Source organism: Saimiri boliviensis, chromosome 9 (assembly GCF_048565385.1).
Source record: "Saimiri boliviensis isolate mSaiBol1 chromosome 9, mSaiBol1.pri, whole genome shotgun sequence".
In the NCBI taxonomy this organism is placed as follows: domain Eukaryota; kingdom Metazoa; phylum Chordata; class Mammalia; order Primates; family Cebidae; genus Saimiri; species Saimiri boliviensis.
This window is the reverse complement of record NC_133457.1, coordinates 65,123,183-65,146,831: the sequence shown is the minus strand read 5'-3', so window position 1 is coordinate 65,146,831 and position 23,649 is coordinate 65,123,183. Positions and strand designations below refer to the sequence as shown.

Below are 23,649 nucleotides of genomic sequence, written 5' to 3'. Positions count from 1 at the left end.
CCAATGATTTCACCACTCCTTAAAGATCAAACCCCAATTCTTCATACCAACTGACCCAATCACTTGCCATCATCCCACTGCAATAGTGGTCAGCTTCAGGCCCTCCACATGCCTTGGGGGACTCTGTTTTGTTTGCTCATGCCACACCTTGTCTGAGAGTGTCTAGTGATTCCTCCTCTCCAACTGAGTTCCATCTAGGATGTCCTCCTCTTCCATGAAACCCCTTGAGGACATCTAACACTCTCAGTCCTTTCCTCTAAAATTCCTAAAGCCTCATTTCATACTATGTATCTGGCTGCTATTGAACATTGCCTTGTTCTATTTGGCTCACAAAGATACATGTGCTTTCTATGAGCCAGGCTCTGGTGCTACAAATGAAGTTGAAGAAGACAGTGTCCCTCTCCTGGCAGTGTTTACCACCAGTCGGTAACAAACGTTACCATGGGATATGTTTGAGTCAAATGCTACATAGGACTTGCCCGACTTGGTAGGTACAGAATCATAACATGTAGTCATCTCACCCTTTCCAACTTCTTATGTCTCTCACATCCTGTCCTCCTAGTTCCTTTTTCTCATTTAAGAAAAACTTGTCACCTGGCTCATTCTTCACCTCCATACTGTGGCCACTATCCTGGTTTTTTTTTTTTCCAGTCGTATGGGCACTGGTATTTTGGTCCCTTAACTTCTTATTCTAGACTTTGTCTCATCTTCTCATGGTCACCACTCAACTGGTATACTTTAGAAATCACAATTATTCTTTTTCTCTATATAGAATTTTCATTTTTTCCAATTTTCTTTTTTAAGTACTCCCACTGTGACAGTTCTTTGACTTCACCAGATACTGCTAGTTGACTGACCCTTTCGTTTTCTCCCTGTACTAACCAGATTGTCTTTACATTCTTCACTGTCCAGTATCCTAAACTCCGTTAGCCTCTGACCTGTCCCAAGCCCCACAAAAACTACCAATCTGTGGGAAGATTGAAAGAAAACAGATTCATCGTTAGACATTCACACAGGAACATGGATCGAATGTCTGCATCTCCAACTCCTGTAATGCCTATTGAGTTCTACTCTTCTTTCTTCCAGCATCCAGCTGTCTCGCTCTAAGTGCTTCACCATCCCCCACCTTGACTGAGAAACAGAAGGCATGGATGAACCTCTCTCTGTTGATCACTCTCAGATGTATGCTCATCTACAATCCCAGTCTCCTCCTTCCCTTCATTATTGCAGCGCTTTTCTCCTCCTTTCAGGCTGCTGTGCGAGACCCAGATGGGCTTCTTGCTCTGACAAAGTCAGGCACAGGACCTGTGCAGCCCCCAGCCTTGGATACTGGGTGTTCAACAAACCACTTTTTGTTTCAGTTTGTGTCTCTGGAATCTTTTTTTTTTTTTTTTTTTTTTTTGGTAGCCCAGAGACTGATTCCTTGGTGGCCCCAAGGAAACTTGGCAGCTGTCCCCATTAACTAGCTCTATGGGAAATTCTAGGTCTTGATGCATTAAAGGATACAAGTGAGTAAAGAGGGCAAGGGGAGGAGAAAGGAGGAAACAAGAAAGGGCATGGGAGGCACGGGCTTCTGAGCGTGTGCTCCCAGGACCGGCTCCTTGCTGCCTTGCTTACTGTAACAGGCATTTTGGAAGCATGCAGCAAATACAAATCATAATGTACACCACAGATGCTAGGATCAGCACAGACAAATACCAAACACTGGTTTATCAAACTCATCAGTTTCCAAATACTCAACAGATCAAAGAAGCGCTCTGCTGGTCACTGAGGGAGGATGTGAAATGCCATATTTGTTATTTCCTTCACAAGGTTGTCTTCATCCCCCCTTTCACAGAATTGACTCTTTTTTATCTTTTACAATCTTGCTTTTATTTCTTGTCCTCCATGAAGCCTTCTCCAAGCCCCAGGGCTAGTCTCTCCTCGCTCAGTGCCCTTACAGCCAATAGACAAATTAGTCAGGGCATGTATCTCCACGTATAAGAGGCCAGCACTTATATATCCCACCATCCGCTATGCCACTAAGTCACTCGTAATTGGTCTAATTCACCATCATGTTTCCTGCACCCAGTATTATTCCTAAGAATCCAACACACGCTTGTGGAATGAATGAATGAAAGGATGAGACCAGTTGAGACATTCCAAAAAGATGAACAACACATGTAGGAACTGCATCTTCAATCCCAAGAAAGCCCTTTTCTATTCACACCCAGGTGCTTCTTGGTGGCCCCTCTCATCCTCTCTATAAAGATCAACAGGTTTCCTTATCCATGCATCTCTCTTCAGCAAGCTATTTACTTTGATCAATACTCTGTGTTGATCTACCAATCACAGCTGGTCCTACCTGAATGAAGGGCTGGCAGGTGATTATCTCTGAATCACCAGCGCAGACCCTGGGAATGCACCAGCCACTCACCTCGCTTGCTGGCAGACGCAGCAGAGCCAGGCCTTTTCGTGCTTCTGGTAGGAGCAGCAGCTCTTGCAGACATTGAACTTGCAATCTCCACACTGGCGCTTGGTGTTGACAAGGAAGGTGAAGGGCGAGCAGCAGCGCATGCAGCAGTGCTCCACGAACTGCTGGTGCTTCGAGAGGATGCTGCACTTGCTGCCTTCCTCATCCAGCTTCTGCTTTAGCTCACTGAAAAACCAGGGTAGGGGAAAGGGGAAGAGAAAAGAAACAGAACACCAGGTCAGGAGCAGTCTCCCCAAAGCACCCATACTGTCCCTTCCTTAGGCCAAACTACCATGTAGGACCTTCCTGGAGAACAAGAGAGCTCGGAAAGATCAACTGCTCAAAACTATGTCCACAGAAGAACATTAATTGTGGATTAGTTTTGTGTATGTCAGATTTTCTATGAGAAAGCATGAAAACTTTATTACTTACATGTCAGAGACTACGATGAGATACAAGTTATTTAAAAACTTATAGGCACATCCTTGAAAAATAAAACATTTAACTTAATTAATGCCTTTTTAAAGGAACAGGAGATCACTTATGATAAAACACTAATCCTCACTCAGCCCTGCTGGGAATATGATAAATGCAGTCCTGGCCTTATTTAACATCCCTGGAAACTGAAGTACCCAGGGATTTTAAAAGCTTTCAAATCAATATGAGTCAATAAAGAGTCTATGGGTGATGGGCAGATTGAGGCACTGGTGATTCAGAGTTGGATAAAAGAATAATTATCTTCTTCTAAAAATCTCCTGATCACTGGGCACACAGCCAGCCACATTAATGCAAAACATGAAGGTGCATACACTCCTCTCTGCTCAGTGAGAAGAAAAATACACTGCGAACAGACTGAGTAACCTGGGGGAAAAATGAAAAACAAATCAAATTATTCTGCATCAGCAGGTTTGAATTGTTTTTCCTGCTACGAAAATGGGGGCCTCTAAAGAACAGTAGAAAAATGATTATTTTTACTACTATTTTGCAATTACTATAATACTAGACTATAGTTTTTATGATTTTACTAGAAGACTACTACTTTTACTATTTTCCTCCTATTGCACACTATCATTATAATAGTAAAACATAAACAGCCCCCCACTTATAATGGTTCAACTTAGGATTTTTCAACTTTCTGATGATGCAGAAACTATACGGATTCATTAAAAAGCAGCAGAAAGTGATACTCAGGATGCTAAGCATAGCAGCAGTGAGCCACAGCTCCCAGTCAGCCATGAGATCATGGGGGAGATATTCTGCTGTGTAGTATGTTTCACTGTGTTGTCAGATGACTTTGCCTAGCTGCAGGCTCATGTAAGTGTTCTGGGCACATTTAAGTCTGCTGGGTTAAGCTATGACGTTCTGTAGATTTGGAGTATTGAATGCATTTTCAACTTGTGATAGTTTTACCTTACGATGGGTTTACTAGGACACAATCCCACTGTAAATCAAGAAGCATCTATATTTTATTTTACTACAGCATTTTACTATGATAATACTTGATAGCATTTTACGATTATTTACTGCTACTATTGTTTTACTACTATTTTACTTTATAACTATTTTATTACCTTTTATCTTTGCTACTGTTTTTATTTTTACTACTGCTATTTACTATCCTTTACTACTATAACTATTTTTCTGTACCCAGTTGTGACTATGTAGTTCATACTGGATATATTTATGATGTATGCGGCCAATCTTTTCTCCTGTTCTGCCCTTGTCTTTTTATGTTTACAGTGTTTATTCTCATTTAGAAATGCTTATTTTTTCTGTAGTTAAATCTGTCAGGTTTTTCTTTCATGGACACTGGGCTTTGCGTATTGCTTGGGAAGGCCGAGACCACACCATCAGTTTGTATACATAGTCAATTAGCCCCTGCAGTAGGTTGAAGGTTGACTGTCTTAAATGATATGCCCACGCCCCAAATCACTGGAATCTGTAACTATTACCTTATTTGAAAAAGGGGTCATACAAGTTAAAAAACTTGAGATATAGTTATCCTGCATTATCTGGGTGAGCTCTAAATCCAATGACACACAGAGAAGGCAATGTGAAGACAAAGGCAGAGATTAGAGTGCTGTGGCTGCAATCCAAGTATTGCCAAGGTTTGCCAGCAGCCACCAAAAACTAGGAAACAGGCATGGGGACATTCTCTCTCAACCCTTGGGAGGGAGCCTGGCCAGACTTTTGACCTCTGAAGAGGGAGACAATAAGTTTTTGTTGTTGTAAGCCACCTGTTTGTAGTAATTTCTTACAGCAGCCTTAGGAAACTAACATAGTTTCTACTTTTCTTTTTTTTGAGACGGAGTCTCACTCTGTAGCCTAGGCTGGAGTGCAGTGGCGCGATCTTGGCTCACTGCAATCCCCACCTCTAGGGTCCCGGTTCAAGCAATTCTCTGGCCTTAGCCTCCAGAGTAGCTAGGATTACAGGCACGTGCCACCAAGCTCAGCTAATTTTGTTGTATTTTAGTAGAGACAGGGTTTCACCATGTTGGCCAGGCTGGTCTTGAACTCCTGACCTCGTAATCTGCCTGCCTTGGCCTCCCAAAGTGCTAGGATTACAGGTATGAGCCTACTTTTCTTTTTTTTAAGGTAAACAGTAAATATAAACTTTCCTCAACACTATATCCTCATCCAGTTACCACTCTCTAATAGTCCTAACCTCTTCTAGTTAAAATTCCTGATGGTCAGTATATGTTCATTATTCCCACTTACTCCTGAGTTCACTCCAATGGGCCTTTTGTTCTTTTTCTTAAAGAAAACAAAAACTCCACTTGAGATCCCCCATTGATCTTCATGTTGCAAGATCCAAAGGGACTTTCTAGGCTTTGTCTTACCTGATTATTCTTCCATTTTTGAAATATTCTTTTCCCTTCCTCGTGTTACTCTTATTTTCCTCAGCCCTTTTCCAATTCCTTTGCAAGTTATCTGTTCCTACTATTCTGACTTTTTAAATGTTAGACAAGATTTTTTAAGGCATGATAAAATACTAATTCACTAATGAAAATTATTTTCAACATTAATGTTAACCTGTTACTGAATAGATGGTTTGAGGCATGGTCTATGTGAATAGTAGCCTTTCTCACTTCAGCTTTCCTCAAGCATGGACAAATCCCTTCTTTTCAGTTCATCCAAGCAACAGCCTCTAAGGTATGGTGGGTTATGGACATTTATTACCAATGGTTTAAGGGTAGTGGAAGGTGATGGAAGAGGAACCCAGCTCCAGGCAAAACAGAAAGCCATTTCATGTGGGCACACTGCAGTTAAAGGGTAGTGGAAGGTGATGGAAGAGGAACCCAGCTCCAGGCAAAACAGAAAGCCATTTCATGTGGGCACACTGCAGTTAAAGTCCTCAGCCACTACCTCTGGGATTTCTTCCAAGGCCCTGTCACTGGACATGTTGCTATGCCATCTTTGCCCATCCAGGTTTCCACACGTCCCCTCTCTTCTTTTGATCCAGGGCCCTTCATGGGTGATAAGAGGAAAATTCTCCAAAGCTGTGACCTAACTGGTAAAATATGGCTGTATATGTAGGGGTCACCCTTGTCTGACTCACAAAGCATGGGAGTAAATGAATCAGGACACAGATAAGCAAGTAGGAAGATCATGAGAATTATGTTTCTTTCTCTCCCCTATCCCCCTGTTCCCTCTCTCTCATTCCCCTGTCCCCACATTTTTAAATAAAAAGAATGGTATTATTTATAATGTTTTAATTATGAAACCCCAAAAATGGTCTATTTTTGTTTAGGTTTTCAAGTGTATTGGTATAAAGTGATTCACAGATTTCTCTAATGATTATAAGATCTCTGCTACATCTATCATTATGTTCCTCTTTTCTTTCAGAATATTGTTTATTTGGCCCTTGATCAGTAAGTTCAGAGGCTTACTCATTTCATTCGTTTTAAGGATAACTAGCTTTTCATTAGGCTGATGGTCGTCTACATTGTTTATTTGCTCTCTATTGCAATAAAATCCAGTCTCATCTTTATTATTTCTTTCTTCTATTGGTTTGAGTTTATTCTTTCTCTAACCTTTAAAAAGTAAAAATTTTAAAAGTAAACTCATTTTTAACATTTACTCTTTCCTAATCTATGAATTTAAGGCTATAAAACTGTCTCGACACATCACTTTCATTGTACCTTGCAGGTGTTAAATAAGAAAATTTTTATAGTCATTTAGCCTTACATATTTTATAATTCTCAGGTTTAAAATTTTCCAAATGTGGCTTTTGTTATTGACTTTTAACATTTTGATCAGAGAGGCTCAAAAAATTAATTCTTTGGTATTCATTGAGACTTTCATTATAGGTTCATAGCCAATTTGTGTCAAGCCCCATGTGTATTTGAAAAGAAAATTTATTCTCTGCCAACTGATAACAACATGTTAACCAAAAACTGAGGCAGGTCTCGATGGATAGAGGTTCATTTAGCCAAGGTTGAGGACACTTCCAGGAAAAACATGTCACGGGAGCATCTGTAACCTGAGTTTTTTCCAAAGAGGTTTTTGGGAACTTCAGTATTTAAAGGGGAAAATGTGAGCCAGAGAGAAAACAGGAAGGGAGGGTAGGCAATGAGGTAAATGGTTACATACTTGCAAGGCTCTGAGTAGCATTCACAAACCTATATTGCACATGTGAAAAGAGCAAGTATAGGGAAAAGTCAGTTGTGCATCCATCTCAGGGTAGGCAGGAGGATGATTTCTGGTCTTGTCTTTGTCCTGTACCTGTGACGATAAGCTGGTAATTGACCTTGTCAGGTGAGATTCAACAGAACTCAGTTTTAGGACTAGTTTATAGGGGCATATGTATCCTGAAAGATTTGGTGGCTCACAAGGAATATGTGTTTTAAGAGGAACATAAAGTCCCCAGACCACAAAGCCACTAAGCCAAAGGGAAAAGTCAAGCGGGGAATTAGGCCATACAAACCTGCCTCCCTTTGTTCCTAAATGGGCAGCTACAAGATAAAAGGCTACATACCTCCCTTACAATTTGCTCACAAGGAAGGACCTTTAGTTCTGTTCAATTTTACCCTGACAGTGTAAATTAACATCTTATCTTCACAGGCACGGGACAAAGGACAGAATTAAAAGTCATCCCTTGGCTCACCTGAGACAAATGTGTATCTGACTGCTTTCTGTACTCCATGATTATTTAATCTTATGCAAAAATGCAGATTCACTGAGAGTGAGACAAATATATTTATATTGAAATTACTAATAGATTTGGGTATTCTTCTATTTACCATGCCTTTTCTGTTTCCTCCTACTTTCTATCAGATTGACTAGTTTTCTTCACACTCTGTTTGTTTTCTCATTATGATTCGGCATTTTACGTTTCATTTCTTTTAGTGGTTAGCTTTAACATATTAACATGCAAATTTGGACTAATGTATAAAGTTAACAGATGTCTCCTCATCAACAACACAAATTTTAATTTCCTCTGGTGTTCCACATGGCTACTGATTTAATGTTGGCTTGTAACTGCAAAAATTATGCTTCATATTGTTTGGCTGAGGTTTTAGCCATCCACATGAAGATGACTAGGGCCTACCCTGAGGCTGAAAGCCCTGAATATAGGAAACTAGTGCCATTTCCTTCATCTAAGTGTCAATGTCTCTCCAGCATCTCATGCATGTGGTTGCAAATAGGTGTTATAGGGCACTATGTACTTCCTCCAGAAAGTGTATTTTTTGTCTGCAGGAGTGTTGGGTCAATAGAAGCTTACTCAGCCATTATCAATTGCAGAACTCTTGTGATTTTAAATTTTGTATAGATTTATACACATTTATCTATTTCTTTGCCCATTATTGCTTCTTGCATCTAATTTTCCTTCTTCTGTTAATTTTCTGTATTGCTTCACCTCTTCTGGTAATTCTTTCAACAAGGGCAACTTCAACAGCCTCTATTTAACCCTTACATTTCAAAGATAGTTTAGAAGGCTTCAGAATTCCAAGTTGACAGCTAATTTCTAAAAGTACTGAATAAAGGTATTATTCTTTTTTTTTCTTCTGGTATCAGATGTTGCAATGGGAAGTCTGTCAGCATAATTCTTCCTCTGTAGAAGACTCTAACTTTTCTCACTGGTTAGTTTAAAAAAATTTTAAATTTGTCTTTAGTGTTCTTCAGTTTCACTATGAAGTAACTAAGTTTGGATTTTTTTTTGCATTCATTTTGCTTGAGTCTCTTAGTCATTTTTTAAAACTTTCGTTAATTCTAAAGCATTCTATAGCCATTTTTACTTTGAATGTTGTCTCCTGCTCTATTTTCGCCTATCGGAATTATGATTACGTATCAAAACTTTTCTGTTCTTCCATGTCTCCTAATCTTTTTTTCTTCATTCTTTGTATTTCTCTGTATTCCACATTGTGAAAAAGTACCTCAGTTCTAGCTTCTATTTTAATAATTCTTTGTTTTTCTTTGCATAATTCTTTGCATTTCCTCTACTATGTAATCCTTTCGACATTTTACTGAGTTTCATATTTCTAGAAGTTCTAATGATTTGTTTCCATTTAAATATGCCTGTCCCACTCATGTGCCATTCATTCCTTGGTTCCTAATACCTTCTTTTAAAAATTATTTAAATATACTTCTTTTACAACTTCTTCCTAATTTTAATGGAAATTTTACTGATTTTTACATTTCCAAAAGCTGTAATGATTTCTTTCTATTTAAACCTGCCTGTCCTTTTCTTCTTTATGCCATTCATTCCTTAGTTCCTATACTTTCTTTTAAAAATAATTTTAAATATACTTCTTTTATACCCCACTTCCTGATTCTTATATTCAGTTCTTAGAGGTGGCACTAATCCTCCTATTGGTTGCATCTATTAACTCTTGTTCCAGGTAGATCCTTTGTTTTCATGGTTTGTCATTTTGATTAAGATTATCTCCAGTCAAGACTGCTTTTTATGTAAGTGCATCTTTTCATGAGTCATCACCAAGAAGCCCTCAATTCTGTCACAGCTTCACATTTGTTTCTCATCTTGGGAAATCCATTACTACATGATTTATACAATTTTAGTTTTCAATACTCTGTTGTGGTAGAGGCTGGGGGTTTTGAGGTTTTGATTTCTTATGGGAAACTTCATTTCTCTCACCCAGGGGTCGAGGTAAAGATAAACTTTTTCTGCAGATCCCCTAAGCCAATGGGTAAACATTTTCTAGGGCCCCTTTCACTGCGAATACAGTCCTTCAAGACCAAACTCTAAGCGGGCATCTCATTTTTAGCTGCTTGTCTTGCAAAGGCTCAAGACCACATCTCCTGCCCCATGAAGAAATTAGCATTGCAGCCTCTAGCCATCAGAACCTAGAACCCTGTGTTTCCCACCGGATTAGGCAGACCACTCTGGTTTTAAATTCCTTCTTTCACTTCTACCCTGCTGTGGTCTGAATGATTTTGTCAACCCCCAAATTCTTTAATTGCAAACTAACCTCCATTGTGATGGTTTTAGGAGGTGGGGCTATTGGGAGGTGATTAGGTCAGGAGAGTAAAATCCTCATGAAGAGACTAGTACCATTATAAATGGGACCCCAGGGAGCTGCCCTGCCCTTCCACCATGTGAGGACACAGAGAGAAGACATCATCTACAAACCAGGAAGTGGACAGATACCAAATCTGCTACCATCTTGGTCTTGGACCTACCAGCCTCCCAAACTGTGAGAAATATATTTCTTTTAATTATTAGCCACCCAGTTTATGATATTTTGTTACAGTGGCCAAATGGACTGAGACATACCCTCTAGGAATTTCCCTTTCTTACTCCCCTCCCCAGACTTTGAAAAAATTAAGATACAATCCACATAGTAAATTCACTCCTCTTAAGTATACAATTCAATGGTTTTTAGTATATTCACAGAGTTATGCAACCACTGCTACTGTCTAACTCTGTAACATTTTCATCGTATCAAAAAGAAATTCAGTATTCATGAAGTAGTCACCCCTCATTCTCCCCTGCCCTTGGCCTCTGCTAACCACTAATCTACTTTCTGTTTCTATGAATTTGCCTATTCTGAACATTTCATATAAATGAAATACTGTCATACAGGGCTTTCTGTGTCTGGCTTCTTTCACTTTGCATAGTATGGTCAAGGTTTATCCATGTTGTGGCATGCATCAGCATTTCATTTCCTTTTACTGCTAAATAATATTCCATTTATGGATATACAATATGTTATTTATCCATTCACCCACTATGAACATTTAGGTGGTTTCTAATTTTTGGTTATGATGAATGCTGACATACACATTCATATACAAGTTTTTGTGTGGACATGTATTTTCAGCTATAGAAGTGGAATTGCTAGGTCATATAGTAACACTTTAACTTTTTGAGAAACCGCCAGACTGTTTGTTTTCTAAATGTCTGTACCATTTTACATTCCTACCATTATGATGTGAGTTCTAATTTCTCCACATCCTCCCCAATACTTGTAATTGTCTGCATTTTAAAAAATTACAGCTACCTTAGGGGGTGTGAGGTGGTATCTCATGCTTTTGACTTGCATTTCCCTAATGATCAATGAGGCTGAACATCTTTTTATGCGCTTATCGGCCATTTGTACATCTCCTTGGAGAAAAGTTCATTCAAATTTTTAGCCCATTTCTCTCTCTCACTCTCTCTCTCTCTCTCTCTTTGTAGAGATAGGGTCTTGCTCTGTCATCCATGGTGGAATGCAGTGGTGGCATCATAGCTCACTGCAGCCTTGGACTCCTGGGCTCAAGTGATTCTCCCACCTCAGCCTCTCAAGTAGCGGGACTACAGACATGTGCCAGCACACCTGGCTAATTTTTAAAAATAATTTTTTATATAGACAGGGTCTTGCTTTGTTCCTGCCCAGGCTGGTCTCAAATTACTAGCTTCAAGTGATCTCCGCTTCCCCAAGCACTGGGATTACAGGCATGAGCCACCAGGCCCAGCTGGCCCATTTCTCAACTAGATTATTTGTCCTTTACTGTTTTTTTTTTTTTCCCCCCCAGACAGAATTTCACTCTTGTTTCCCAGGCTGGTGTGCAACTGTGCAATCTCGGCTCACTGCAACTTCCGCCTCTGGGTTCAAGTGACTCTCCTGCCTTAGCCTCCCAATTAGCAGGGATTACAGGAAGGCTAATTTTTGTATTTTTTGGTAGAGACAGGGTTTCTCCATGTTGATCAGGCTGGTCTCAAACTCTCAACCTCAGGTGATCCGCCCACCTTGGCCTCCCAAAGTGCTGGGATTACAGGTGTGAGTCACTGTGCCTGGCCAAGTTCTTTATATATTCTAGATACAAGACCCTTATCAGATACATAATTTCCAAATATTTTCCCTTTCTTATATTCAACTTTACATTTTATTAGTATTTTTATTTCATTTTAGTAAAAGAAAGCATCACACCAGCTCATCTTACTCTGCTACTGGATTTGGAAATCTATGTATGGTTTTACAACTTCTTTTTTTACTTAATATATCATAAACATCTGTTCATAACAATTCAGAATCTTTGCAGCTTTAGCTCTTGGGCACCCTTAGCTGGCTCACATATCCTCTAACACATTAGCAGGGCTCATTGCTCTGCACAAAAGTGCCCAGTACTTATTTGTTGCTTGATTATTGATTGTATAATAAAGGGAGGCTGAATCCAGAATTGTAAGGGAAGACTGTGTCAGACCAGCTAATAATTCTATAGGGTAAAATGTCATGTACATACACTTGGGTGAATAAAATGTTTATAGGGAGACAGAACAGAGGGGATATTTTCAAGGAAGGAAGATGTTATTCAGTCCCTTAGACTGAAGGTAGAAGATGTGCTAAGTTCACTGACAGTTCTGACATCTCTCAACAGTATGAGAAGAGCCTCAAATTGACTGGCTTATATTGATATTTCAGAGATACTAAATTAAATGGGATAAAACATCCAGAAAGGAAATTATTTGGGGATCATAAAGCTTTGTGAACTCTATCCATAAGATAACTTGAGTTTTATGAGTTTTGTTTACTGACACATAGGACTGTAAATTCCAATGGCATTTTAAAGCTCACTGGTGTTTAGTAATAACTGTACCAAGCCGTCTAGAGTTTATCCGAGAAAATGAGGTGGTATGAACTTCAGGTTCAGTGGAGGAATGGAGTGCCATTCTTCAGACCACCTCTTACTTATTAGATTCTATTGCCCTGCTCTCATGGAAGAAGTCATTGGGCAGAATTGTATAGGATGACTTATACTGGTTAAAGATCAACCAAGAATCACACAAGACAGTCTACCTGCTTTGAAATATCTTGAGAAGGACCAGGACTTCAAATGGTCATCTAGGTGGGAAAGAGTGATGGGTTTAATGTCAGAAGTCAGTGTGCTTAGTTGGGCTCATCACTTACCAAAAAGTTCCCCAACCTTTTTGAGGCTCTGTTTTTCTGAGTGGCACTTATAATTCCTACTTCACAGGGTTGCTAGAAGTTTTAAATGAGCAAAGCAACAAAAGCAAATACTAGTCATTCCACTAGATTAGCAAGAAATTCAGTGATCTAAGTATCTTTAACATTTGAACATATTTGGCTATATGTCAAGAAGGTTTCTGCAATAGCATCTGTGAGCACTGGGTAACAGGGGGTGTAAAATGGTAGCTCACTGTGGCTTTTATTTGCATTTTCTTAAAGATGTTGAATATGCTTAGTTTGATCTTTAGCAATATCTTCTTACATCTGGTCTAGTCTCATCCTGGTCCTACAACAGGCATCTTAAAAGCCTATTAACATTTCATGATCTCTTTGTCTGTCACCATGCCAGCTAACAGGCTGTTAGAGGATGAAGCACTCTGTGATGAAAGAATACACACAGGCTCAATGGAGTTGGGTGTCATGATGAGGTAGCAGTGTCTGTCATGGGCATAGCAGGAAGTGATGGCATATACATCACTTGTTTGCTATCCTTCAACTCAGTTACCAAGAGAGGGTAATTTTGAACTACAGCTGTGAGCTTGGCCCTCTTTTTCCCCCTTGCTGCCATCTCCCCCTAGGGTGGCTCCTCCATTCCCATATGTGCGAAGATGTTTATGAAATTGACTTCTAAACTCACTTGGTTGGCCCTGCCCCTCCTCTAAGCTGCTGAAACCTGCATCTAGGTGTCCTCTTGACTCAGCCCTTCTTGCCACTCCTTGATGGCCATGGGCATTGCTTAGACTGTCAATCATTCACTCAATTCACACTTAGTAGTCACCTATTAGTCCAGGTACTAGGAATTTTTAAAAAATGACATAGCCCCTCTCTTCATAAAATGTACATTAATGTAGGAATTCACATGATGAAAAACAAAGCAAAACAAAGTAACTATAAATTATGAGGCATTATGTTATAGAATAAGTAGGACACTGAGACTGAGAATAACATTAGGACCTACTTTAGATTGGTGGCAAGAGAGGGCTACTCTGGGGAAGTGGCATTTCAGTTAAAACATGAAGATGAGAAGGAGCTAGCCCAATGGAAGACATAGTATCCCAGACAGAGAGAGCAGCAAAGAAAAAGAGCTTAGTATTGGGGAAGGATGGGAGGACCACAAGACAAAGGCTCTGAAAAGGTCAACTTTTTTCTAAGTGCAAGGCGGAAGTTATTGAAGATGCGAGCAGGGCACTATCAGCCACCGTCAGGGAAAGCCCAGTTCTTACAGGACCTTGCATGTGTGAAGCGTGGAGAGTACTGCAGTCATCTTGGGGAGGGTGACAGGTTTGGGCTGGGCAGGAGTCATCAGAGAGTACAGTAAAGTGGGCTGAGACCTGTTGCATCTGTTGAGGGCCAGGAGAGAGAGCGAACCAGATTCTGGCTTATGTAACCACGTGGGGAGTGAAGCTGTTCATGGAAAGAGAGAAGACTAGAATGGGCAGGAGCAAGTTTCAGTGAAATCTGTGAGGCATCGGAAGAGCAATGCAAGAGGACACCTGGATGCGAGTTTCAGCAGCTCAGAGGAAGGGCTGGGCCAGCTAAGTGAGCTGGGAAGTCATCTTCATAAATGTTTTCACATGTAGGGGAATGGATGAGCCACCTTAGGAGGACAGGACAGAAAAGTGGAAAAGAGGGTCTAGGAACAAGCCAAAAGAAACTCCCAAACATTTCAACACACAGGCAGAAAGGCTGAAGAGGGGAAGCCAGACAGAAGGACTGAGGAGGAGCTAGAACAAGAGGGTATTTCAAGAAGGGGAGAGTGGATGACTGTTTGCTGTGAGGATAGAGATGTATCTACTGGATTTGGCTCCACGGGGGTCAGCAGTAACCCTGAGAAAGGAAATTGCAGTGGTGGAAGCTGGGCAGGAGCCAGACTTCTGTGGAATGAAGAGTGAACGTGAAGTGAGGTAGCAGATACCTCATGGAATACTTAACTTCTTCCAGCAATGCTATAAATGCTTTCAAGAGCTGGGCTCCAAAGGGCAAACCCACCTTAGAGTATAATAATATTGACAGTGTTCATGATAATTTAAAAGTATGCTTTGCATTTAGTTTGTCATGGGTAATATTAGTCTTCCACTGAGTACTTTCAGACAGAATCATTTTGCTGCCCCCTGATGGTGTTATTAAAAAAAAGTTAGCCAAGGCTAACAGAGCCCTTGATACCACAGATTTATGAGAAAAGAAAATCAAATTTAAATATTCCCTCCAAATGTTAATGACACACAATAATACGCTGTGTGGTTACCAGCTGTAAATTCAAGAGACCATTTTAATCCAGAACCTGGACAGTCCCTTTAGCCCTGGGAGCTGGAGCACTTGCTATGCCCCGCTCATCCCACATGAGCACTGTCTGATAAGAATACAGGAACCTCACGAGCCTCAGGTTCACCGAGTAGCTCAGTCAACATGGATGCCGGGAGAGGCTGAGGGCTCCAGCTCTGCTCTTCACAGCTCTGAGCTGCTCAGTCTTCTAAACTTTGGTTTCTTTTTTTGGCAAAGAAGGATATCAGCAGCATCCTGAAATGCTTGTTGCAGAAATAAATGAGAAAATGTACCAGAATTGTACAGCAGGAACCAAAAAGTAAAAGCAATCCCCCAAATATCTGAAATTATTTCAGTTCAAACCAGCTAAGATTCCGCTCCACAGCAAGTGCTCAGAAAAGGCTCCCATCTCTCCACTGGATCACCTGGAATATTTGGCCAATAGCCAGAGAGTGAAATCAGGTATATTTTGGCTATTGGCCAAATTGAGCAGGTGAAAAGCTCTCTAATAACCAGTGACGGTACCTTAAGGGCATTACAAGTATTTCCTTGAAAAGAGCAATGAGGGAACGGCTGCGAGAAAGCTGGATCATCACATTGTGCGCTCATATTAATACCACAGCATACCAGCGCTTCATCATAAACCCAGACTTTGGTCAGGAACATGTTAAAAAAAAAAAAAAAGCATCGAGCCTACAAGAGGGGACACACTTCCAAGTCTATAGGCTCATCAGATCCAGTGGAAACATGTGAAGGAGATATCACTACCTGAAGATGACTGTCCCAGCTCTCTCTGTACCTGCCCTCCAGCACCATGGCCTTCCTGCACCTCCCACCACTGAATCATCTCCAGCTATCTCTGCTTCCCTAACCTCATGGTAGCTCAGAGCAGGCTCCACACAGCTCTGAAAGTAGAAAGGTCAATCTTATTTCCCACCTTCTCAAATCAGCCACTGTGTGTACAACAGACCAGGATCCTTCATTTAAGAGCTATGAATGACTTCATTTGAGCAGTAGCCCAAGAAGAATGGAGATGTGAGGGGCAAAATGAAAGGAGGTTGATAGAGAATATTTCATATACAAGTAGAGGAAGCTTCCTTTCCCGTAAAGTCAGGTTCCACACGTCCTTGGCAAGAGCAAGTCCCCTATTTCCTTCACCACCCACTTTCTTATGTATAGCCCAATTCTTCTTTGTGTTTAGTCTCACATAGGCCACATTAATCGTAGAGAAAACTGTGCCCTAAATCTTTACTGTCAAAATAAAAATGTCACAAAACCTATGAATCACTGATAAACCCATGACACCCTGTTACGTCCTGTGAAAATGGGCACATGCTACATCTCATCATTTTGAAAAAGCAGAAAGAACAGTATCTAGGATATAAAAAACAACTGCCTTAGTGCCTTGTCTGAGATACTGACTGTTGGGACCAAGCCTCTTGCTTCCATTTCCATTTCCACGGTCTCCTCTGTGTAGCACAGGGGGCTGGAAGCTTGGAAACCACATTTCCTAGACTCTTTTGCCTGCTGCTGTTGGTTGGGCTCTGCCAATGGAAGGCATTTGTGTGAGACTGGAGGTGGAAGGGAGACATCATTTTTCTGCTTTATGTTCCAGCAGAAGCAGGAGACTGTGGGTGAATGTGACTTGGTTCCTTTTTGCAGTGGGGGCCCCATCAGTAGCAAGAATGAATGGTAGCAGCAGTGATGCCATCGAGTGAGTGCAAGCTTGTGGGATCCTACTTACACTCTTTGCTTCTTCTCTTCTAGTGCTAAGGCAGGGGCAGCCTGCATGGTTGCTAATCTCTGGGCAACACAATGTTGTTCCTGTTGCTTTTCCAACTCTTCTAATACTCTTGTAAGCAATTTCCCAAATCAAAACTCTGTATGAAATATTTAGAGGGTTTCTGTTTTCTTGATGGAACCCTGGCTGATGCATCAGAGCTGAAGTCACATACTGTCAAATCCAGATTTTTTTTTAAAGTCCACTTTCCACAGGGACTCCTTGACATCTGTACTTGTGACCATTCTGTTCTCCTGATACCAGTGACTCCCTCAGAGCCACCTGGCTTTCTCTTCAGATTAATTCACGTTTCATCCTTTCTTTCCCAGAGTTTGTTCCTTAGACCTCTTCTTTCCTTTTTCTATATTCCCCCATCAAGGAATGTAATCCATATGTGTGTCATAAACTACTGTTAATGTGCCAGTGGTTCTCATGTCTTCAGACTCACATTTTCTCCTAGAAATCGTCATTGCCTGGAATTTCTTCCTAGGATCTGTAACTGCCAATCTCTTTTCCAGATCATGACCTTATGCGGAACTGAACTCAAAACACCTAAAATACTCAAAATATCTAGTATTATATTTATTATTTCTACTCCTGTAATTTTTCCTAAAGAACATAACTTCTATCCAAAGATTCTTCTGGAAACCAAAGAGTCGTTCTCTACTTCCCTGTCCTCTTTTACTTCTGCTTTTAATTTTGCACCAAATCCTATTCATTATGCACTAAAATACCCTTAAAGGCACCTTCCCTGCTCCTGCTCTGCCACTACCTTAGCTTGGACCCTCTACATTCCCGACCTGCATTGCACACTAGACTACTCCAAGCTGCCGTTAACGACCAGAGGCAGAGTTATCTGCCTCAAAATAAGTGTCAAAAATAATGCCGCTATGACTACTTGGACCCATATGACAATGACTCCTAACTGTGTGCTGATCCCTTGAGCTGTAAAGAGCTCTCTATCCCTGTGCATGCCTATGACCTTTCCTCCACATGCTGTGCCATTCCCTCCTTGCCTTACTGACAAATTTCTCCTCTTTTTCCTCCAAGACTCACATTTCAAATGTCACCTTGTCTACCAAGTATCTAGTTCTGTCATGTATAACCAGTGCTTTGTACCTAACTTGATTATAGCCTATACCACCCTGAATTTTAATCCTTTATATACCTTTGACAGGACAATGAACTCCTTGAAGAGGAGGACAGGGATGGCTACTTTTGTCCCTACTACAGGAGGATTGCCCTGAATCATGTAGCTGGGTGCACATGCCCTTTCTTCCCAAATACAAGTTCAACCAATGGGTAACGGATTATGATAAAGCATAAGCACTGGACAGATAAAATGAAAATTTCTTAAGGATTAACTGCTTAGGCTGCTAACACTATAAAAAATATGCAGGCAAAACAACTAAACATTCAAGCAACTCTTCCTTTGCATCTGCGAATCTGCATCATGCATAGGGCAAAACTTTCTGCTTTTTGTCTGCTTTCAATCTACCTGAAACTAAGCACCATAGAAAAGCTTAAATAATATTAAGACACATATAATGACAAGTGGTTCTCACATCTTCAGTGCCACTAAGGGATAGGATTCTTATTTTTTATTTCTGAATAAAAGATAAGTACAATATATCAGAATTTAAAATGTTTACATTCCTTATTTGCATAGTAATATATACAAATAAATCAAGCCTTTGGCTGAGTACAAGCACTCCTCCAGAGTTGGTCAAAACCTATATCACATGGTGTTCACAGAAATAGATATTTTTGCCCTAGAGTATTTTCTTCCTGTTGTTGGGCATACTGATGTAGATCTGACCTTGATCAAAAAAACTATCTCCCAAGAGAAATGAAACTGTCATCACTCTCTTGGTTGTTGTAAACAAGATAGAAATGTTCCAGACTTCATTCTGTCACTCACCTAGGATGAACACAGACTCAGAGGATATCTACAGCTCAGCTCATCACACATTTTCTGACATTTAATGCATCATGCATTGTATGTGAACTCCTACTTTAATTTTATTAATATTTGATTTATCCATCTAGAAGAGAATATTTGTAAAGGTAAATGTCAGTTTGTGGAGAGATGCCAAGTCTCACTGGTGATGCCCTCTAGCTGCTAAGCCAGCTACCCCTTTGATGTCTGTCTATAGCTGATCCTCCTAACTGAAAATTCCTTTATTACTGTATAGTGAACCACCTTCCTAGATTTGTGTTCAAAAGAAAACTATCAAAAAATCTTACAGAATGTTTTTTAAAAGCATCTGTAAAATATTACATTTCTTTGACATCTCCCTTACCAGAGCAAAGGGAGGTAAAGGCTTCTTTGCCTTAGTCATGCTTTTATTAAAAGGAAAGGGAATTACCTTTATGGAATGCTAGTGTGTGTGAGGCATTTGGCAGAATTAATCCCTACAAGATCTTTTGAGGTAGAGAAGAGGGGCATCCACGCTTTACTCTGCTTGATCTCTGGAAAATGCTCATGCATGGCTATACCCCATATTGGAATGATGTGCACCTGAGGGCCTGGTGGAATCCAAGCACTTGCACAGCCTCCAGAACTGAAGCTTCTTCATATGAGCACTTGATATCAATGTGTTAACTACAATGATGCTGGAGAGGTATACTGGGCAACAAGTTTAAGAACATAAGATACAAATATCAAAACTGTAAATTAGAAAAATCACAGGGGCCCAAAAAAGTGACTATATGCCTTACCTATAAAGTCTGTCATTTGCTACACTTACACCTCTTCCTGGGTGCATCTACCATCCTTGCAATTGATATCCTGTACCCATATGTCTGAGCTCAAGAAAAATCTTATGACTTCCTAGTGCAGTCCTCCTCAGCCCATAGACAGTTTAGCAGGCCCCAAAATAACATGTGGTTATTCACATGTTATTTCACACAGGGTGGTCACTTAACTGTTCCTGTCTTGAATGTTCTTCTTCACTTGAAATTTAAGCACTGTCTGGTAAAACTTGTCAAACAGCCAGAGCGTTAGAGCATATGCAACACCAAGGCACAAAACTCAGAAGGTGTAAGTAATGATGTACAAATTCTATTTCTAGAAATAAATACAATTGAGTAATTTAAACAGCTGCAACTATTTGTTGACTATGACACATCTAAAACTTATGTAATAATAGGTAAGAATAAATTGGAATCAAACAGATACTAATTCTTAATGCAAGAACAGCAAACCAAATACCACATGTTGCCACTTGCAAGTTGGAGGTAAACATTGAGCACACATGAGCATAAAGACAGGAATAACAGACACTGGGGAGTACTAGAGGCAGAAGAGAGGGCAGTTGTGTGCTGAAAAACTACCTATCGGGTACTATGCTCACTATCTGAGTAATGGGGATTATATGTACCACAAATCTCAGCATCATGCAATATACCCATGTAACAATCCTGCACTTGTATCCCTTGAATCTAAAATAAAAGTTGAAGTTATTTTTTAAAATGCAGATTCAAATACAGAAGGAACTTAAAAACAATCCTAAAATATGTCAGTTCAAAACATGTATCCTTATCATCTTGCAGATACTGTGTTCAGTAAGTCCATTCAAATGCTTAAAAAGTTTTCTTTCCAAAGTAGAGTATCTCTCATTAATTTGAATGATTTACAATGCTGATGGTAATGGTATATTATATGTTCTCTAACCAAAAAAAAAGAAAAAAAAAAGTTGGGTGGGATTGAATTGGTTCCCTTATTCTTGGAACATTCATTTATTCACCCAAGACTTGAAGCTCCTATTTGTGCCTGGCTCTTTGCCAGGTGTTGGGGACATAAAATAAATCATACTTCATGGCCTAAGGGATTAGACAAAGGTAAAAGCATACCCACAGAACAAAATCTGAGGTGCAAGAGGCAGCTACATCAATAGGCCTGAAAAGAGGCAGCAGAGGTGGGCAGTCAGGGAGGTGGGGTGCAGTTTATAGAAGCATTGCTGTGTGCACTAGGCCAGGAAGGATGTACAGGAATTCACTAGCAGGAGAATGGAGGAGGATACTGAAGGGAGAGAAGACATCTTTTACAAAAGTGCAGGTACATAACTAAATGTGGTGTGTTTGAGAAGGGATGAGTGGTTGGTTCAGTAGGTGGAGTCAGAAATGGTGAGGAAAAGCTGAGGAGCAGGTGAAGTTTGTGGTTGGTCCTAAGGTGGACTTGCATGCCACTCCAAAGAATAAACATTTTTTAAAGTAAATGGGACAAGAAGACAAATTCATTGAGCAATGATGGGCAATGAAACTATCGATCTATTTTAAAAAGAGGAACCTCTGACACAAGAGAATAGATTAGAAGGTGCTAGCAGGATCAGAGGAGAGACACTGGTTACAACATTTGTAACAATGATGGTTACAAAGGCTGAGAGCATCAGGGAAGACCAGGTAATGAAATGAAGAGAAAGTAATGAATAAGAGATTTTTAATCTCTTAAAAATGATAAGACAGAGTAAGAAGCTGGGAATGCCAGTGGGGTTTCTGGTATGGGCTCTTAAGATAGGTGATGTGCATTATTATTTGGGCTAAATTCTTTCCAGGATTTTTCTCATGCTTATTTATTTTTGTGACTAGTTTATTAATTTAGTTGTCCATAATGTTAGAAGCATTGCCTATGGAAGTGATCCCTTTTGGAGTCCCTGGATTTCTATAATTACTGGGCCTATGGGAAAGACAGAAGCTGTGAGAGGAAGGGGACAAGGACCAATGCTGGCAAAGTCTGGATCAGGGAGGTGGCAGTGGAAGCAGGAAAGGTGACATGGGCATGAGTGACATGGTGATAAAACATTTGAGAGGATGTGAGGCCTGGGATGGCAGAATACAGAAAATGAGGGATCCAAAGACCACTGATGTCTTTAGTCTGCATAACCCATATGATAAGGGGATCGATCACATTGTGGAAAGGAAGAAGTCAGAATGAGGACTGGGCTAGCAAACTGTGCATTTAGGTCTCATTCATGAAAGCAAAGCGAACATGTTTACTGGGAGATAGGAAAGCAGACTGGGTATCTGGAGAGAGAGAGAGAGAGACAAGCACTCAATTTATATCATGGCATTGTCCCTGTAAAAGTGGGAGCTGAGGATGTAGATCCAAGATGGCCGATTAGGAGCAGCTCAGGATTGCAGCTCCCAGTGAAAGTGCAGAGGGTGAGTGGACGCTGCATTTCCAGACAGATTTTTATTGCCCACAGACCAGGAGATTCCCAGGCAGAGGAGCCCCACGGGTTGCCAGTGTGGCTGGTTTGGCCAGCGTGGCTGTTTTGCCGGCGCCCCAGCATGGCAGTTCTCCGTACAAAATACACAGGTATGGGTGCCATATTAGGTGGCGACTGGAGCTCCGGGAAGACAGAGTTGCCCATTCCTCTGATTAAAAAGGGACTGAAATAGGGAGCCAGGCCAGGAGATTCCCGGGCAGAAAAGCGCCACGAATCTTAGCGCTGCTGTTTCAGCCAGTGCAGTAGGTCGCTGCACAGGGAAATCACACAGATCCTGGTGCCTTTTCAACAGGTGACTGGAACACCTGGGAGAGAGTCAACTGCTCAACTAAAAAAAAAAAAAAAGGCTCTGAGGCAGGGAACCAGGTGATCAGGCTTGGCTGGTCCCACCCCCACAAAAAAACAGCAATTGGAAACGCTCTGGGTTAAGAGTTTCACAGCAAGCACAGCTGAACCCAGGGAGGTCCAGCTCTGTGCGGGAGGGGCGTCCGCCATTACTGAGGCACTCCACCACTACGGAGGTAGTCCACCATTGCTGTGGCAGCCCGCCATTGCCAAGGCAACCTGCCATTACAGAGAGAGTCTGCTATTACCGAGGTGGGCCACCATTGCCGAGGCAGTTCTAATTATACCCGTATAAACAGGACTGCAGGGAAGTTCACACAGCAGCTGGGCAGAGCCCACAGCAGCTCAGCAAAGCCTCTGCAGGCAGACAGTGACTAGGCTGCTTCCTCGCTGGGCAGGGCAGCCCTGAAAAAAAGGCAGCAGCACAACGGAAACTCATAAATAAGCCCTAACTCCCTTGGACAGAGCACCTGGGGGAAAAAAAGGGGATTACGAGTTCTGCTGCAGCAGACTTAAAGGGACCTGACCCAGCAGCTCTAAATGAACAATGGAGCTCACAGCTTAACTCTTGAGCTCCTATAAAGAATAGACTGTCTCCTCAAGCAGCTCCCTGACCCCCATATATCCAAAGAGTCATCTCATAAAGGAGAGGTAAGACTGACATTTGGCAGGTATCCTTCTGAGACAAAGATAGCAGAAGAAGAAACTGGTAGCAATCCTTACTGTTCTGCAGCTGCTGCAGGTGATCCCCAGGCAAGCAGGGCCTGCAGTGGACCTTAGCAGTCCTATAGCAGAGGGGCCAGACTGCTAGAAGGAAAACTAAGAAACAGAAATAAATAACTTCATCATCCACAAACTGGATTGTCCACTCAGAGACACAATCTGAAAGTCAACAACTACAAAGACGACCGGTGGATAAATCCACAGAGATGGGAAGAAACCAGCGCAAAAAGGATGAAAGCACCCAAAACCAGAACACCTCTCCTTCTCCAAGGGATCACAACTCCTCACCAGCAAGGGAACAAAGCTGGATGGAGAATGAGTGTGATGAAAAGACAGAATCAGGCTTCAGAAGGTGGGTAATAAGAAACTTCTGTGAGCTAAAAGAACACGTTCTAACCCAATGCAAAGAACCTAAGAACACTGAAAAAAGATTTGAAGAAATGCCAA

At 41.0% G+C, this 23,649-nt stretch overlaps 1 protein-coding gene across 3 annotated transcripts in view; it reads right to left on the bottom strand.

Moving 5' to 3' along the window:
• The window catches only part of MYRIP (myosin VIIA and Rab interacting protein), a 405,770-nt gene that overhangs the window by 203,677 nt on the left and 178,444 nt on the right, over positions 1-23,649 (bottom strand). For all 3 annotated transcript variants that reach the window (XM_003930880.3, XM_010341474.2, XM_074406064.1), the window contains exon 3: positions 2,417-2,638. In XM_003930880.3, the coding sequence (XP_003930929.1) occupies positions 2,417-2,638 (222 nt within the window). The remainder of the gene's footprint in view (positions 1-2,416; positions 2,639-23,649) is intronic.